This window comes from Xenopus tropicalis, chromosome 2 (genome assembly GCF_000004195.4).
Source record: "Xenopus tropicalis strain Nigerian chromosome 2, UCB_Xtro_10.0, whole genome shotgun sequence".
NCBI lineage: Eukaryota > Metazoa > Chordata > Amphibia > Anura > Pipidae > Xenopus > Xenopus tropicalis.
The window spans coordinates 92,258,758-92,273,407 of NC_030678.2; the positions used below are offsets into that span (position 1 = coordinate 92,258,758).

Below are 14,650 nucleotides of genomic sequence, written 5' to 3' on the forward strand. Positions count from 1 at the left end.
TAATCAGTAAGTAACATCAATTATTTTTTTCCTTCTAGATTTGTTACATGAAATGTAAAGCAACATCTAAAATGATATATTATTTTAATGAACATAGAAATCATATGAATTGTGTGTGCTGTAAATTATTATTCTAGGTATAAGTACATTCTCTATCAGAGGTATAAAACAGTCCCCAAAAAATACTATTCAGATTATTTATTTTTTTTCGTTCAATCTTTTGTTTTGTTTATCTTTTAATTAGAATTTTCTCCCACTATCTATCTGTCTATTTCATCTATGAGATATCTTTTCTAATACCGTTTCCATATACTATTGCATTCCTAAAATAAAGAACAAGAACCAGAAACTATATATATTTATATTTTTTATGTTTTTATTGTAAGGTGTGAATTAAAAAAAAAAAAAACGAAAAGAAATAAAATGATCAGATACCCGAGTAACCAGCACGTTTCAAATCATGGATTCTGTTAAACACAGATTTGTGATCATTAAACTTTTATTGAACTCGAGTGAAAAAAGGAAAAAAAAAATAAAAAACGAAAACCTGAGGTTTATTCCTGCCTTGTATCCCGCTGTGTGACACCATGAAACGGATTTTAGTTTTGGAGTCCTGTAAGAAGCCAATGTCACTTGAGTGCAAGCATGGCACGCAATTGTCCTGTGCAGACGGGACAGGCAGCTACAAACACAGTAAAGAAACCATACGTATGTCCTTCAATCACAAAATGCTAAATAGGTTTTCATTTACAATATATATATTTATATATGTATCATGTAAATTGGAAAAGAATGAGGAAAATTAAATGCAACGAATTATTCTCTAAATATTATGTACACATCATGTACAACTCTGAATAAATTAATAACAATTTGCATATTTTGGGATCCTTATAGCTTATTTACACAAATTACTATTTTTCCATAAATATTTCTGGCACCTGAGTAGGTATATCCTACTGCTGCACCAGCTTTCTGATTTTTGACAACAAATGCATTCTAAGTATGCGGCTTCAACTAAGGATGGAATCTTTTCTGACCACCCAACATAATATATATATATTTTAGTTATTTTGTATTCACAATGGGATTAGACATACTTCATATTTGCATTTTGTTTCCAACAAGAGTCAGTTCTGAATTTACAGGTCCCAGACCTGTTTTAATAAGAAATCTGAGGAATTCTTGTTTCTTCCGTCCACTGCCTATTTGTCCATCATCAAGTTTAAAGTCTTTGCATTCTTGGGCCATGCCACTTGAAGTGAGGGGAATGGGGGGCGATCCCTTACAATAGCACTATTATGATAAGAGTTTACCATGGCTAAGTACAAGGCTGCTGTACAGGCCCAGTGGCAGGTGTAGGCTTCAGAGAGGACATTTCAACAGACAGACATATAAATGAATTTGCTTTGTAAATCTTCTCAAGCCTTCATACTTGGTGGGGTTTCAGTGTGTGATTGTATAAGTCCCAGATTTTCCTTTGATTGCTGCCCCTGCTCAATAAATAGAGTGTGCTGTACAAGATCCCAGTGCTTTTTAGCCCTTATGGCTCAGGTGAAGGGCGGGGGTGCCGGTCACTTTGGTGTCTCCCTGCCAGGGGAGACCTCCCTCTGACTCTCCAACCCACTGACAAGTCTCTGGATGTTCTGTAGCTCATTTATGGAATCCTTCATGGAGGCTTTGGGAGAGAGGGAGTTGGAGTGGGACCTCTTGTGCCCGGGAGTGTCTGGGATGGGACTGGACTCCCGGCTGCTACCAGGTTTGGAGCTCTCTGATCCCGGGTTGAGGCTGGCAGACAAGCCAGTGGTCAGGAGGTTAGTGCTGGGAGGAATGCCCACCGGGATTTGGTAGGGATTGAAGCGGAGGCGGGGCCTTGTGCTGCTGAGGAAAGGGTTCCTTGGCATAGTGGTCGCAGCGCTGGTAGCTGGCATGGCTGACGCAGCAGCAGCAGCTGCTGCCATATATGTGTAGGGATAAGGAAACAACCCTCCAAATGCGGGCATTGGAATTCCCTAGAAAATAAAGAAGAAAGATATTCAGCATATAATCTTCAGACTTGCTTCTTAATCCCTTTAAAGATTAAATAATTCATCAATAACATCATTAAATAAAATAATGCCCATAAGCACGCACTTTGTTTACACAGCGCAGTTGCCAATGCCCATTTACCTGTTACACAAAGCCAATTCTAACCACACATTTTGAGAAATATAAATGTCAGGGAAGGTTTGCAAATAGGCGAATGCCATTCACTTTTATATATAATGATATCGTACTAAAGGTATATATTTATTTCCCAATCTATTCTTTATTGTATGGTTAGTATAAATTGTTTAATATGATGGAAAATTATATTACAGGCTATTTATTTATATGATATCTATTCATGTTAGGAAATGTACTGATATTTAAGTAAACTAAGCAAAACAGGGTCTAGAGAGGCGTCCTCTGCTGGCAGCCTTGTGTATTCCACTCAGCGTACAATCATTCTGTGCCCAACTATTTATTGGGAAGTCATTTCCTTACTGGTGAAGCAATATTAATATATGTCCAGAACAACAGTAATTCAGGTTTGCATCTAAAGAGCTTAGACAATAGTCTCCCCAAGGCTTTTCCATATAAAAAAAACTACACACACCTGAAATTGGCAGTTTAAAGGCTGACACTAATCCATTCTTTACACAATGAAAGATACAATTTTAAACAGATGAAGTATTTGAATATGAAACCTATTAAAGTGGCTCTCACAGAACTATTTTTGCATAATGAGAAAAAAAGTTATTCTAAGCAAATTTCTATCTTAAATTAATATCAAATTGTCAATGATTTTAAGTTATTTCTAAATAGAATTTCACTTTTAAAGTAGTATTTAATTATTCCTTTCTGTTCTTTTTTCTGACAATGAAAACAATGTAGCAGATGCGAATTCTTCTTAAAATCCATTATCAGCTGGCTTCTTTAATATTGTCCAAGCCAGGAGTAAACAGCAAATCAGTTTTCATATCAACTACATTTAAAAATAACTTTAAAACTACTTATGACTTTAAATGAAAGTATTATTGAAAGTTGCTTATAATTATATTTTTTTTCACAATGTAAAAATAACTTTTTCTGATGGAGCACACCTTCAAAAACATACGCTCTATTTTTTGTATAGAATATAAAATTCTGACGTTTTATCGTTTTATTTCCTGTGCATAATAAAATGTTATAGGAACGAAAACACAAACTATTTTTTTCTTATTACAAATCCTAGGGGTATGATGGAACAAACCAGGTATAAGCGGCCAAACAGGACAGGCACAGAGACTGAGAGACGATCTGAGCACTATTATTCCCACTAATAGTACCATTAGTTTGGCTACAAACCATATGGCATATTAATGCAAGCGCCGGGGCTATTTCCCAGAGACATAAAAAATGCCCAGGTTCATTCAGGTAGAAAATGAAATGGTTACAAACAGCATGTTTGCCAGAAATTTCAGCTGAGCCCTGTCTGTTGTGCAAATAGGCAAGAGAAAGTCAGATAGGACACCTACCAGAGCAAAATATGATGTATATAAATCTTTCTATAGACATTAGGACGCTGCAGCTGAATTAATAAGTACCCTGTATATGTTCCTTAGGGAAACCTAGTTATTTGCAGGGTTAATGGTTAATGTCCTATACAAACAACAGCGACATCTTGTGGTAGGTCTGGGCAAACACACAGATATTGAAATTGCCGAACAGTTGTAAAAGGACATGAGGCACTAATTACAGAATAGGACTCTTACCTGAGAGGCCAGCATGTGCTGGGAAAGGTGAAATGGAAAAGTAGCTGCCCCCGTTGCCCCCTGCACAGAGGAAAGGCTGCCGTTATCCAGAGCACTTGCCCCTGTCATTGAGGCTAACAAATGTCCCATGCCCATGGCGGAGAAGGCTCCTGGACCCATTGTAAACTGTCCTGGGTGGATGAACAAAGGCTGTGCGGCGTTCAAGGGGTTAAAAAACTGCTGCCCGTGGAGGCCTGAGAGAGCCAGGCTTTGCAGGTGGCTAGCGCTCAGGTGAGGTGGGCTATCAGTCTGTACCATCAGAGGGGCAAAGGTCTCTTTACTTAAACTCCCACACTCTGGGTCACTTTTAGAGTCCTCTTTCCTCCTGCTCTCCCCCTTGTCTTTCTCTAAGCTCCTGCTGAATACATTGTCGCCGCCATCCTTGCGACTTTCCGGGGACTCCGACTTCTTTTCCGGGGTGTTCTTGTCTTTGCCCCTGTCTTCCAGCCTGGGACTGCTAGGGGGGCTACGGTGGCCAACTGGGCTGTGGCTTCTGGCGGTCCTGACCTCTCGCCTATCCAGCTCCTGGTCACTGTCAGCCCCGAACTTCTCTTCTGCAGAAGAGGAGAAATCGCAGGTTAATTACATAGCCATAGAGGTAAATCAGCAGAGCAGGGTCCCCCCAAACCTATCTAGGAGTAAGAATAAGTAAGAACTGGGGTGTCCTTCAGCACATCTGTACATAGGATTCCCACTTAATGCTCCCTACTCTTCCCAGCTATAATATATTTATCCTTCTATGGTGAGTGTGTAAATAAACCTTTTATGGAATGGAAATTAGCTACATTGATGCATTAAATCTGCTTGACAGATATCTTCATTGTTGAATAAAAAAACACATTAGCAAAACTGCTTGCTTTTGCTTTTTTATGCGGGAAATACAGATAGAATACACATTAAGGAAATACTATTATTCGGAGTTTGTTGATTTATATGCCTTTTGGCTCCTGACTTCTCTGTTTATTTTTATTAAACCTTGAGTGAAAGCAGATATTTTTCTCCTTTGATGTGTAAAATATAATTATTTGAGCAGCGTGAGAAATGGAATAGTATTTATAGTATAAATCAGTAATTCAATTGAATTTATTTCAATAGGCGAGCCTGCTTTTACAAGCAACTGTAGTCAACTTCTACTATGGATTTTAAAAAGGATATAAATATGACTATTATAAAGATTAAGAATAATACTTCTCATTCATCAGTAAAGATAAATTATGCACAAAGAATATTGAATATAAAAATATACAATCTAAATCTAATTTTTTTGTTTTGTTTGTATTTCAATTTTCTTTTGCAAATTCCTAAACTGATTCCCTAGTGTAAAGGAGGCAATGGCTGAATATAACATCAATAATGGCATGTTTAAAATGGCAAAGGAAGGCAAAGCAGAGATACAGTAATGCTGTATGTGAATGGAAGTACTCTGTCCCATACTGTAAAGTTAAATTTGCCAGTAATTATTGGGAAGGCTGGAAAGTGCTTAATTCAGTCCAGAATTCATATTTAACCCACACCTTAACTTTGGGCTGTTGTTGAGTTGTCCAGCTCAGTATATTTTAGACTACAGTGCCAAAGCGACCATGGGCTGCTGTATGTGAGCGACTTATGAGAATGTAGTTAGGCCAAGGGAAGTGCAGGGGATCAGACACACTAATCCTGGGAGTTGCAGGACTCAGTGCAATTACCTCTATTAGATCGGTGCAGCCTGAGAGGGCTGGGTTCTGTACTCAGTGGGGAATGCAGAGAGTCCCTGCCTGGGGCAGGATCACAGGAGGAGGCATCTGATTCTGCACCATCTCTGTCTGCTTTGCACTGCTCCTCATACATCCGAAGGGATGGCAGGCTCAGTTGTTTCCTGATTCCCAAACAAACCGGGACACAAGGCGTTAACGAACACAGCCATGATATAAACCCACACACTGCCACAACTCTTTAACCACCCCACCGCCACCACAAGAGAGAAAACTACATCTCCAAGCTCCCCCCAATCGTTATTGGATGTTGATACAACTAGTTCAACAACAGGCAGCAGCAGCAAAGACTGCAAGCAGAGATTTTTTTTTTTTTTAAATCCTGGTGTTTTTGTCTCAGACACATTTCCAGACATTATCGGTATCATTTCTGAATAGCTAACAAACGTGGCACAGAATGAATCATATCTAATCCCCCTGTAGCCAAGTTGATTGCACCTCTAATCTAGTTACCTTTTCTCTCTTCTTCCATTCCCAGTGTCTCTAAATCCTTTAGCAAATGGATTGTTATCAATTTTAAGCTGAGTGATCTAAAGAAGAAAGGAAAAAATATATAAACAACTATTTCAATAAATACAACCGTTTGACATATCTTGACTTTATATCTTATTTAAATTACAACCAAATTTTCGATCTCTTTTGGGTATTTGATAAGAGCCCTATTAGTAACCTAAACGTCTGTGCATACACGTATTTAGTTAAATAAGATCTCCAAAATATTTTTTGATATAGATAGATAAATAGATCGATAGATGTATAGATAGATAGATAGATAGATAGATAGATAGATAGATGGATGGATGGATAGATAGATAGATAGATAGATAGATGGATATAGATAGATAGATAGATAGATGATAGATAGCTAGCTAGATAGATAGACAGATAGATAGATAGATAGATAGATAGATAGATAGATAGATAGATGATAGATAGATAGATAGATAGATAGATAGATAGATAGATAGATAGATAGATAGATAGATAAATAGACAAGATCAATGATTGGGATCTCATATATGTTTTTAATAACTGTTAAGGAAGGATGAGCCACTTGTCTTGCAGTAGTAGTAGTAGCAAATGTTAGAGAACCAACGTTTCTGCCTCAGTTGTTGGCGTTTGTCAGGCTACCGTTGGGCTCAGGTTGAGAGAGGGAGATTGAGATAAAGACAGAGACAGTCAGACATTCCACCCTGGGTCTCAGGGTGTTGCCTTAGTTGCCTAATATAAATGAAAAGTGTCCATTGTGGGCCGCTAGCCATTGTAAGGAACAGGTTAATCCGAGTGGAAGTGTCAGTGTCTGTGTGTTTACCTTATCCCCACACTAGCTGGTAGCACGCAGTAGGCAAACAGTTCAGTCTGACTAAAACAAAACAAAACAACCCTCTAGCTTTCTCTTCCAGAACCCCCACAATGCTTTGCACTATTAACTTAGCTAACAAAAAAAATGTCATATTTCCCTTTAAGGACTCAAAAATAATTTAATATACTCAATGAAATATCTGGTTGCAAAGCTACTGGACAAATACTAAATAATGTTATGCTGTACCTCACAGTGAGAACCAAAGGAAAGGGTTAAATGACAGGTTACATTCCACCCATTTTCTTTATGTAAATAAAGCAGATTTCTGCCCCTGGATCCCCACACTGGGCTCCCTTACCAACAGATTAGAACACGCAGCCTCCCGGTTTAACACACCGCATGCTTTATTAAAAATGATGCTGAGGTTTGCCCTGAATTATTAATAGAGTTTTAATGATAGGAAGTTATTTTTCAGAGCCCCCTGGAGGGAAGATGGCGACTAAACATTGCTGTGTTGGTTAAAAGCTATTCTTATCTCTCACATAAGGCTGAATTATGGGGCAGGCGACATTACATCAATTAATAATTCATAGTTTTGAAATATGTTCCTTTACCTTGCATCTTGAAAAAAAACCCATGCCTTATGCTTTTTTTATAGCTGGATATACAATCGACATTTTTAAACAATGTATAGTAATTCCTTTTATTCCTTTCTGAAATATTTTTCACTATTGCTTTTTCTCAAACGGGAACTTGTTAGACTTCCCATGTGCCAATGTATATACAATGAGATTAGATAAGGAGAGTTCGTAAATAGTTTTATATTCTTTCTGGGAAAGTTTGAAATCACTCTCTTACTATTATTCAGGCAAAAGGCATCCAAGTGATCAAGACCATATGCACTTATATTTCTTTTTGTTAATATGGCTGACTAAAATGCAAAAATAATTCAGGCTACAAACACATCTTATGATAAATCAATATCTATCTATCTATCTATCTATCATCTATCTATCTATCTATCTATCTATCTATCTATCTATCTATCTTGTGGTTTTTAACATTCAAATGATGAACAACCTGGGTAATTGTCTTTTTGTCTTTGTCCTTGTTTTCCTGTTTATTTGTGAATACATAGACGCCTCACAAATGAGCTCATTGTCTATTGTTTTGCTGCTGGACAAATTCAATCAGGGAGAGTGGAGTTTAATAATGGCCCCAGGCTGCCTAGGGATGCACAGTGTATCAACATTGGTTGCTTGTGGCTGGCCTACACTCTAAAGTGTTCTTTAATCGATCGTGACTCTTTGCCATAAAGTTTACGATTGGAACAAGCCCACCAGGACCCTCAGACAGATCTGTCAATTAGCATCAACAGCAAGGGGTGAAGGTGTGTGTTGGGGCAGGACCCCCTGCGCCTGCGCATATGCTAGCTGGGGGTATTTCTGGAGCTGCGTTTAAGTAGAATGTTAGCCATATGCAGATAAAGGACGCCAAGGGAAACTGTTCGAGCCAATTAAACAAGCCCTGGGTCCAACCTCTCAATCTTAACAGAGCTGGGAATGAAAAGATGCCAATAAAGTGTGGGATCTGGGCCTAATATTGCACCAAACCGAAAATATAAAATCTAAGAGTCGCATAAAGTTGAACAAAACCGCACAGTGTTAATTGGAACAATAATTTGTTCTTCAACAAGCTATAAAAATATACTTTATAAAATCCTAGTTGATAACAGGATATTGCATATTGCCCCCCCTCCTCCATTATGCAGCATGTACAGTTAGGCCCTCCTTGGAATACTAGGCAATAATAAACATGTGTATGAGATCCCAGGAAAGGGAGAGAGACAGTGAGGGAGAGACAGAGACAGAGAGAGTTCATGTCCCTTTCCAATAGCCTTGCTAAAGGCCTGACAGAAGAAAGGAATTCCTTACCTTATCGTTCTGATAAGCAGTCACCGCTATAAAATCTGTCTCTGGAAATACATATGTCCTAAAAGTGCTGTAGGGGAGTTTCAGGATATCATTGGCTCTCACTATATGAAACCGTGGCTGGTACTTATGCATGGAATTAAGAATGGTCTGAAAAATACAAAAAAATATACTTTGTTTTAGGATTTGTGACAAAACGAAGTATTAAATACATTGCAACATTGTTGTACATCAAACGCTATCTGTAAATATTTTTGCTTCCAAAGTTTTCACATTTATTTTTTAACGAGTAAATAAAAGGAAGCTCCCAGACTGAAAATTAGATAAATCAAATATTCAGGGATATTTTCTAATAACGCTTTCTCTAGCGTATGATGAGAAAAGATTAGATTGCCAAGCTAGGTATTTACTTACAGCCAGACAAGACTTGTTCTCGACAGACAAATCATACTTGGAGATACAGATTCATACAGATTGGTTTAGAACCTGCCCTACCAATAATATGGCTTTGGATCTGTGCTGAAATAGGATTTATGCAAAAGGCAAATCCCTTTGTGGTCAGAAAACATTACATTGAGGGTATGAAATGCTATCCTGATTTCATAAAAGATTAAAATGATTGGGTGAAATAAATATGCTTAAAGTGTCGTAAAACGAATCGATCTGATTGTTGTTCTATCAATGAAAAATCTAGAGAACGAAAAATTGTAACAGCATTTCCCATTCAGGCGTACAAATCCCCACTGAAATAAAAAATCCATCCTGCTGCTGCTGCCTGGCACAGCCAAGCTACAGATGGGCATTGATTAAACCCTGCTGCCCAGCTTAATACACCAGAATGTGGCCTAACAGAGAAACAGATCTCAAGCGAGGAAATGAAAGCCTTTGCAGATGCATTAATTAGATCTTTTTCCTTAAAGAGAAAAATATATCCAAACATTTTAAGACTTTAAAAGCGTTTGTGTTGTTTTCCACTTCCACTATAAACAGGAGATGCTGCTTTGAAACACATAACTGACTGTTTGGATATAGAATCCCTATTCGGTTTGCACTATAAACCAATAGAGTAGTATGTAGAACATATTTGGGATTACCATACACTCAGCACTGAAACACTAAAGGTTTTGGAACAAGTTCAGAATTTAAACTAATCCAGGTTGATGCCACGGTGGGTGCTTGGATTTCCTCAGGCCCCAAAGACACTGTCATTAGGGAAGTATATACATGTCTCACAGTGATAAATGGGGAGGAAAGCGATAGCCTGCTAATGTTTAAAAGAGGGCCACCGGCTGAAATAATATTTGGGCATAATACTAGCATCCAGAGCCTTGGGGAGGTTCATCATGTGCAGACTGGCAGGGTAAGTAGCTGAGCACTGGCTGGCATCAGTGGGGCGAGCAGATCTAAGCGGCCCTCCAGCTTTGCTTACACTACAACTTCCTACACTAGTGTTTTCTATACTTCAGAAAGAGCAGGGATACTGCTGTACTGGCAGAACAGACTGTCATCACAGCTGCTTCCATATGATCTGAAACTAAAGAGATCCGATAGAAATGAATGGATTCTAAACTTGACCTTGCCCTTTCCTACTGTATGTCAGTTCTTGGGAACAGAAGCCTGCAAGATTGTAGGGCAGTGCCAAGTTAAATTCCTCTACTGGAGTCTTTCATAATAATGCTAAAAACGATGGGGGAATTAAATTATTTTGTTATCGGCCATCTTGTATTTTAATATATTTATTTAAATACATTAGGTGATATATATAAATAATATATGTATATAATATTTATATTTTATATACAATATATCTAATTATTATTCAATATGTATTAATTAATTTGTAGTCTTTCTATAGCTCTCCCCAGTGGCCGGATCCCTCTTGCACCATAACTGATTAGTAAGTGTATTTATTTTGCACATATATATTTTGATGAGCTCGCTTTCATTCAGTGCAAGTAAAATGACAGTTCGCAGCGCAAAGTCCCCTGTATTGGGGTCTGGTGCTAAGTGCCTAACGAATTGACTGACTGCCCCATAAAGTCAAGTAAAGTCTCTAAATCCTTTCAATTACCATATCAAAAAAAAAAAGTTCGGGTCATTTTCCCTTTAATTTACTTAATAGTTGTCAAAAGGCAGGGACTGCGATTGCACTGAATGCTGATAAGGACGCAAAGAGCCATTCAGGAAGCTTCTCATTTGTCTAGAAGGAGGGTCGGAGTGAGGCTGGGGAGAAATACTAAAATACTGTGTGTACAAGATCAACCCAGGAAGAATGAATTGTCCCACTCAGGAGTCTATTTTCTGACATGAGGAATTCATTTCTAAAGCAAACTCCCTGTAACCCCCGCTAGCTGGTTTATTTTTCTTTCCTCTCCGGGCCAATTGATCGCTGCAGTATTAAGATTTTTATGGTTTCTTGAACTTTTCATTGATGGAAATTCAGCTGTGGCTATTGTGATGCTTAATCCTTAAAAAGTACATAAAACTAGACAGAAATTGCCTCTATCCTAAATGATTGGGAAGGGTTGGTCAGGGCAAGGAGGACTTTACCTTTCCTACCGACCCCTCTCAGACACACAGTCTCTCCATGACCTCATTTCAGCAGCTTTGTTTAATCCCCAACATTTTCCAGATTTAAATACTATCTCTTGGGGATTCTCCTAACTCACAAAATTACCGTGGTGGTTTTTTTTTATTGTACCAATTGCTGCACGATCGCCAGATATCAAAAGATTATCAGACGAAACTTCCCATAAGCCAAATATTTCGAAAAAACATCATTTCAAGATCCCTAAGAGGAACAATTATGGCAATACCTTGCCAGCACCTATTTATTTGTATATAGCGTGTCATGTATGTATATTTATACCAGTTACATCAACAATTTAAGAATTATAATTGGGAAGTAAATAGTCCTAAAGATACACACCAACATAAATAAAAACATCCATTAACTACATTAGATATAAAAACTCAGAGGCAGACCGTTATTACCTCCTTGACAAGTTACTACATATATTTTTGTAATTTTAAGGGAAACTCTCCATGACCTTTACATTTTTAAAATGCTATATTTTAAATAATTACCGCAGAATAATTAATGTGAAATGAATCTGTGTAGAGGCAGAACAGTATTTTACTTTACTGACTGTGGGGATCTAATTGTTACAAATGAAAAAAAAAAAGCAAAGTTTCAGGTCTAGAAATATCCAAAGCCCTGAAGTTAATGCGCCTATTCTTAATCAGTTATGGATTAGCCATGTAAAGTTTTCTGAAGATAAAGGACACAATCCTGTTTTCTGCATATTATGACCACATTATTGCTGCATGGAACTTGTGACTCCCAGTGGAAATACATATTCCAGATAAGCAACTGTCTTTTTTAACCTAGTGAGTATTTCATTTTCTAATTTTAAGCCCACTGTAAAGCTAAAAACTCCATTATCCAGGGAGGAATAGTAAACTCATTGTGGTTAAGGTACATTTATTAAAATAATGTGCCTGCTGCTCTTGCCAAGTTCAGGATATTAACATTCCCCCATTAAAAATGCATTTAGCCCAAAACATAAGTCTGAAAATACATTAAAACCTAGGTACATCTGTCTCCTCCCTAGTGAAACATTTTCCAATGATTATTTTCAGCAACTGCCCCAGCCTAACATCTGTTCCATGGCCCCAATGCCCACATATCTGCACCCTACCAAATAGGCAGACGATTCTCTAATAGAGGTACATATAAGGGGGTACATATTGTGACCAAGGGGCCAATGCTAAAAACTCAATGTTTATACTTACAAAGCCATGTTTGTCTGATATATTATTGGTGAGCTTGAGCTTGTGAAAAGCAACGGGTTTGGCCATCCATTGCTCTCCTGTGGCAGGGCTATCAGGGTGGATATACATGCGTTTGGGCATCTCTGGGTCAGCCTTGCCAGCCACCATCCAACGGGAATTATGGAATTTGTAACGACAGTCATCCGCAGCCACTATATCCATTAACAGAATGTACTTGGCTTTCTTGTCCAGGCCGCTCACCCTTACTTTGAATGGGGGAAACATTCTCCTGCAACAGAAGGAAAGGGGTTGAATTCAACAAGTAAGAACTGAGTGCAGAGCTTGCATTCAACCATGTCTCGCTAGTTCTTAATAGTTTAGCTACAATGTTATCTATTGAGCGGTAACATATGCCAGGCCTGCCTGAGGGTGGAAGCCATGACATTAGGAAACTATAGGTCTCACTTGGCACTTTGTGCACAAGGACCCAGGTCTGAGAATGCTTTAGCCATCGAGCTTATGCTGCTCCACTGTGTGGCTCTAGAGCCCTATATATATATATATATGCACCCCTCCCTGGGATAGGAACTACAGTCTGTTCTTTGGGTTAAGAACACAAGGAGACCGCAGAGAAACGGCCAAGTCTCACTTCTAATTGTCTCAGCGGATCTGTGTGTGTGCATTGGACATCCGAGCTTGTTTTCTTGGCATATAAACGTCCAGTGGATGGAATGAAAGCCAAAAAGGATTTCAGATGCACAAGCACATTAGCTTGCACCATAAATACTTGTTCTGGATAAGAAGCCAGTCAGCAGGAGGAACAGAAAGAACACATAAAGGCACGGAAGTGCATTTACACAAAGTGTGGGCTTTGTATGTTGCAGATGGGAACCGTGTCTCTCGCAAATGTGATCCGGTTTGGACAGAACCGTTTGTTTGGGCTGTGACTGCTAAACGAGCTACTAACAGCTCAGCGTTATCTATAGCGCTCAGCCTCTGCTTTCTCTTGTACTTTGCTGACCCAGCTATCCCTACAGCTACAAAGGAAAAGGCCTGTCCTGATTTCAGACCAAAGAAATATGATTTATTAATAATGCAACGGACACAAAACATTTGCCTGGCTTATTGCACTTTCCATAAGCGATACATTCTCCTCGTATTCACATACAATAAAGTGAAGGAAAACAGACAAAGCAACGTGTCTGTAACTGTTACACTGCTGTTCCCCTACCCTGTTGCCTGTTCTGATCGCACACAGCACATTATATACAGAATATCTGAGGGTACTTGCGAGCTCACCTCCCAGACTTAGTGATGACCATCTCCGTGCCCAGTTTGTGGAACTGATCCCACAGTTCCTTGGCTTCTAAAGTCACTTTGGGGTCGTCTTCGACCTCCTCCTCTGGCTCCAGGCTCTTGAGGGAGCGTAGATGAGCCGCTTGATGGTGATGCCCGAGGGCCGAGACGTGCAGCCCGGCTTCGGCGGCTCCAGCCAGACTAGGGTCCGACAGGGGTTTGCCCAGAGCTGCCGGAGGCAGGGTTAGAGCCGGGAAAAAGGAGGGTTGTGCGGCTGCCAGGAAAGCAGACATGGGGAAATCGGCTGGTCTGGGAGCGTGGAAAGGGTGATACGCCATGGCAGCCCCCGGGAAAGCTGGATCTCTCATCGGTGCATGCACAAATCCAGGGGAGAAGAGAGGGAGCTTCCAGAGCGAGATAGAGCCCTGTCCGACGCACAAAGTGGCAGTCCCGGTGCCGGAGGAAGTCTCCCTACTGGGCGCAGTGCATGGGTCCCTCCTTAGCACTAACTTCTCTGTAGTCCCAGCAATGAGCTCTCTCCCAGCCTGTGGCGCTCACTCTGGCTCCGCACTTGTGTTGCTGCTGCTTGAAGTGAGGGACAGAGAATACAAGTGTGAGTTATGGAGCTGAAGTGTGAGCTCAGCCGGTCATGGTGTAGGATGGGAGTGGGAATGGTGAGATCTTGTCGTGATCTCTGGAAAACTGTGACTATCTCACATGTCCTTCCTGCTCTGATCCCCTTGCTAATGAGCCAAGCCCCCTTGATTGCTGATTTTACGC

The 14,650-nt window shown here is 39.5% G+C and overlaps 1 protein-coding gene across 1 annotated transcript; it reads right to left on the reverse strand.

The window, feature by feature from the left end:
- Positions 1-484: 484 nt before the first annotated feature.
- On the reverse strand, positions 485-14,600 carry tbx2 (T-box 2). Its single transcript, NM_001035119.1, is given in 7 exon segments — positions 485-2,012; positions 3,777-4,369; positions 5,501-5,670; positions 6,020-6,096; positions 8,804-8,950; positions 12,596-12,863; positions 13,874-14,600. Coding segments are annotated over 7 exon segments (2,058 nt in total). The 5' UTR covers positions 14,239-14,600; the 3' UTR covers positions 485-1,574.
- Positions 14,601-14,650: the final 50 nt, after the last annotated feature.